The sequence below is a fragment of the Fukomys damarensis genome, unplaced genomic scaffold (genome assembly GCF_012274545.1).
Source record: "Fukomys damarensis isolate Sample0158 unplaced genomic scaffold, DMR_v1.0_HiC HiC_scaffold_36, whole genome shotgun sequence".
Classification (NCBI taxonomy): Eukaryota; Metazoa; Chordata; class Mammalia; order Rodentia; family Bathyergidae; genus Fukomys; species Fukomys damarensis.
In genome coordinates, this window is record NW_022900948.1 from 13,310,606 (window position 1) to 13,313,903 (window position 3,298).

The 3,298-nt window shown below is 49.2% G+C and overlaps 2 protein-coding genes across 5 annotated transcripts in view; one reads left to right on the plus strand and one right to left on the minus strand.

Moving 5' to 3' along the window:
* Nucleotides 1-1,561, plus strand: part of Rgp1 (RGP1 homolog, RAB6A GEF complex partner 1) — a 5,221-nt gene extending 3,660 nt beyond the window's left edge. For all 4 annotated transcript variants that reach the window (XM_010619343.3, XM_010619344.3, XM_010619345.2 and 1 more), the window contains exon 9: nucleotides 204-1,561. In XM_010619343.3, the coding sequence (XP_010617645.1) occupies nucleotides 204-427 (224 nt within the window). In that variant the 3' untranslated portion in view covers nucleotides 428-1,561. The remainder of the gene's footprint in view (nucleotides 1-203) is intronic.
* On the minus strand, nucleotides 636-2,102 carry Msmp (microseminoprotein, prostate associated). Its single transcript, XM_010619342.2, has 3 exons — nucleotides 1,650-2,102; nucleotides 1,157-1,265; nucleotides 636-808 (listed from the first exon to the last, which is right to left on the minus strand). The coding sequence occupies exons 1-3, from the start codon at nucleotides 1,777-1,779 to the stop codon at nucleotides 655-657; spliced, it is 393 nt and encodes a 130-aa protein (XP_010617644.1). The 5' UTR covers nucleotides 1,780-2,102; the 3' UTR covers nucleotides 636-654.
* Between the last annotated feature and the right edge of the window lie 1,196 nt (nucleotides 2,103-3,298).

A 3,298-nucleotide genomic window follows, 5' to 3' on the forward strand; every position in this document is an offset into this window, starting at 1 on the left:
CCACCTGCCTTTTAAGCACAAGGGCCCAAGTTTGATCCCTGGTACCAAAAACAAAAAGAAAGAAAAAAAGCCTTGATCATAGTTCCCTGCCCTGACTGCCTCTCCTCTACCTAAATACATTTTTCATTCACTAACCACGTTGTCATTGGCTTTTGCTCTTGCTGTTTTCTAATGCCTCAACCTCTTATCTTTTTCTTCCACAGTGTCCTTGAAGTGGCGATTACATTTTGAATTTGTAACATCCCGAGAACCAGGAATGGTATTACTGCCCCCCATGGAACAGCCTGAACCTGCTACCTGGACAGGTCCTGAGCAGGTGCCTGTAGATACCTTCAGCTGGGAACTCCCCATCAAGGTGCTGCCTACAAGCCCCACTCTGGCCTCATATGCTGCCCCAGGTCCCAGCACCAGCACCATAACCATCTGAAACGCCTACCTGCCCACGATGGCCCTGGTTTTTTCAAGATACTAAGAATTCCACACTTTAACTCTGGCCCACATTTTCCCACTTGGGGCCCAATGGCACAGACAACGGGAGGCAGGCTTTCAGCTGTAGCATTAATTTATTTATTCAGAATAAATTGGCAGCTGCTAGTGGTTTCCCGGCGGTGGCAGCAGCAGTGAGCAGTCAGCAGATGGGTGATCAGGTGAGTTCTAGCTGGGATGGGGAGCTGAGCCCCACTCTGTGTCAGGCCCTCCACCTTTGCAGGGTAGCTGAGGATCAGATTTTTGCACCAAGGAAAATTGACAGCTTCCTGCCTCCCGACGAACCTCACACCCAGCAGGGAAGTCAATGGGATGCTGAGACCTGAGGAACCAAGGATGGGGAGTCAGCACAGTAAACGATTACCTTTATAGTCCCCTGTACCCTCCCACAGCTGTCTTCCCATGTCCTACTTTAGTGTCCCCTGGTCCTCCTGACTAAGTTCTTAGTATATAAAAATTTTTGTGGCAGGAGTATTTTCCTCCAGATCCATCTTAGCCTCCATCACTGTGAGTCCTAAAGGCTTATCTTTCTCTTGTTGCTACCTTCAGGTCTGGCTAGTCTCATACTTCTCCCTGTTCATTCTTACCTCACAGCAATACAGTCACTCCCTGGCCATCCCTCAGTAAGTTACATCAGAGGCATTCCCTTAAGCCATTCTTGCTTACTCACGTGTCACAGCAGCCCACACCGACAGGATGCAGACAGGTACAATGGAAACAATCCTTGCGGAGCCAAGACTCACCCAGGGTGAAATATTTCCCCTCATAATGACAGGGAGCTGGGGAACAATGAGCACTGTTAGTAGGTGTGGGAGTGGTGGTAGCAGACAAGTCTTTTCTGGTCTGGGGTGGTGGGAGAGAGTTGGTGCATACTACCCCCATGATTAGTCTTTCCTGTTTCACATTTGGAGGAAGTTGGGGTATTCTGACAAAGGATCACCTCCAAGCCCTTGCTGCCACTCTCTGCCCCCCACCTTCCCCTGCTTCTCAGCCTTTCCTAACCCTCACTCTACTTTACCTTGAGCTTGGAAGTAACACTTGCTGTGGACTCCTGGGTACTGCAGAAGTAGAGACACCACCAAATCCCCCCCACCCTTGCTGCCTCTCTCTGCCCCCCGCCTTCCCCTGCTTCTCAGCCTTTCCTAACCCTCACTCTACTTTACCTTGAGCTTGGAAGTAACACTTGCTGTGGACTCCTGGGTACTGCAGAAGTAGAGACACCACCAAGCAGATGGTCCCCCAGTCTCCTAGGGTCCACTTGGCCTGTCCAGTGCAGAGCATTCTCAGGGCCATTTCTGTGGCACAGCCCTCTTGGACCCTTCTTGGCTTCTGTTCAGGCTACTCTGGTTTTGTCGGCTTGGCTTTTCTTTTCTTTGCTTTGCTCCTTGAGTCTTAGTTTTTCTCTCTCCCTGGGCTTCTCTCTCACACCATCTCGATGCCCTCTTTCACAGGCTGAGGATGTTTATAAAGTGAGGACCCTGGCCCCCTGCTGAGTTGAGCTGGAGATGCTGTAACTCTTGTTTCCTGAGGTGAGGGCATGAAAACAAGAGGTCCAGCTTTAACAAGCTGTGAGAGCTGATTCATGCGCGCACTGGGCACAACTTGAAGCAGGGCTGTGGCCATGGAGGGGGAACTGGACTAGGCACTTCCCCAGCAAGGAGGTGGGAGGAGTGCAGGCCCCAGGGGGTCCCCAGATCTCCCAGACCCACAGAAAGGAAGCATTCTACACCCGCCCCCCTGCCACCACAAGGGGTGTGTGTTAGGATCCCTGCCTGAACCGGAGGGAGGCATTTCCTGAGGATAGCTAATTCTGTGCCCTGGCCAAACCAAGGAGCTGCAGCCTGGTGTAGTAGCCAGATGCTCCAGGAGAGTGAGCACGTACCTGGAGTGCATTGTTTCCCACAGACCCTGGGCATGGTTTCCCTCTTCCATCTGAGAAACAGAGCTGCCTCCGAAAGATAGGAAAGGGGTTTCTCTTTTTCTCAGTCATCCCGGAGATCAGGTGTCCATTGTTTATCACCCTTATACACAAAATGGATAGAAGATTGTCCTAGGCTTGGGATGTTTTATGCTCCTTTCAAAGAAGGGTATCTCTAATCCCCCAAAGGGGATCTGTCACCACTTTCACAGGAGTCAGTCACCAGTTTCCTCATGATGGAATTTAGGAATTTTCCTACTTTGAGTCTCCTGCAGGTTTTGGATTACCTACAATGGTGACTGAGAGCAGCAGCTATAGTGTCAGACTACTAGGGTTCAATTCTAACTCCAGTTACTAGCTATGTGACCTTGGGCAAATTACTTCACCTCTCAGCCTGTTTCCTTATCTATAATTGGGAATAGGAATGCCAACTCAGAGTTGTTACGAGATAGTGCATGGTATGTTCTCTTCACTATCTCTGCAAACATAACCCTCAGGAAATATTAGCTACTGAGACAAAATGGGTGGCATTTTTTCTTTGAAAGACATCAAGCAGTTTTGTATGCACAATTGAGGGTTTCTGTTGGGGACTCTCCTGGCTCACCTTGATCCCTTTCATACTGATGCTCCATCATGTCCCTACCACATCCTTCAAAAACAGATGCGTTCAGGAATGTTTTGCTTTTTGACCTTATATTCTTGAACTCTGAATTTAGTTTCAGAAATGAAGTTTACTGATCGGTGCTTTCTCACCAGTGCCCTCACCTCTGCCCTGGGAAGAGGTACCATTTTCTCATCTATTTTTGTTTGTTGGTTTTTCGAGACAGGGTTTCACTATGTAGTTCAGGCTGTCCTTGAAATCACTATGTTGTTCAGGCTGGCTTTGAACTTGCA

Excerpts from the sequence above, each read along its gene's own strand:
- Msmp (XM_010619342.2), bottom strand. The coding sequence starts at position 1,779 with ATGGCCCTGAGAATGCTCTGCACTGGACAGGCCAAGTGGACCCTAGGA. Across the intron at positions 1,266-1,649 it reads GTGTTACTTCCAAGCTCAAG|CTCCCTGTCATTATGAGGGG; the intron begins GTAAAGTAGAGT and ends ATTGTTCCCCAG. Across the intron at positions 809-1,156 it reads GGTGTGGGCTGCTGTGACAC|GTCTCAGCATCCCATTGACT; the intron begins GTGAGTAAGCAA and ends TTGGTTCCTCAG.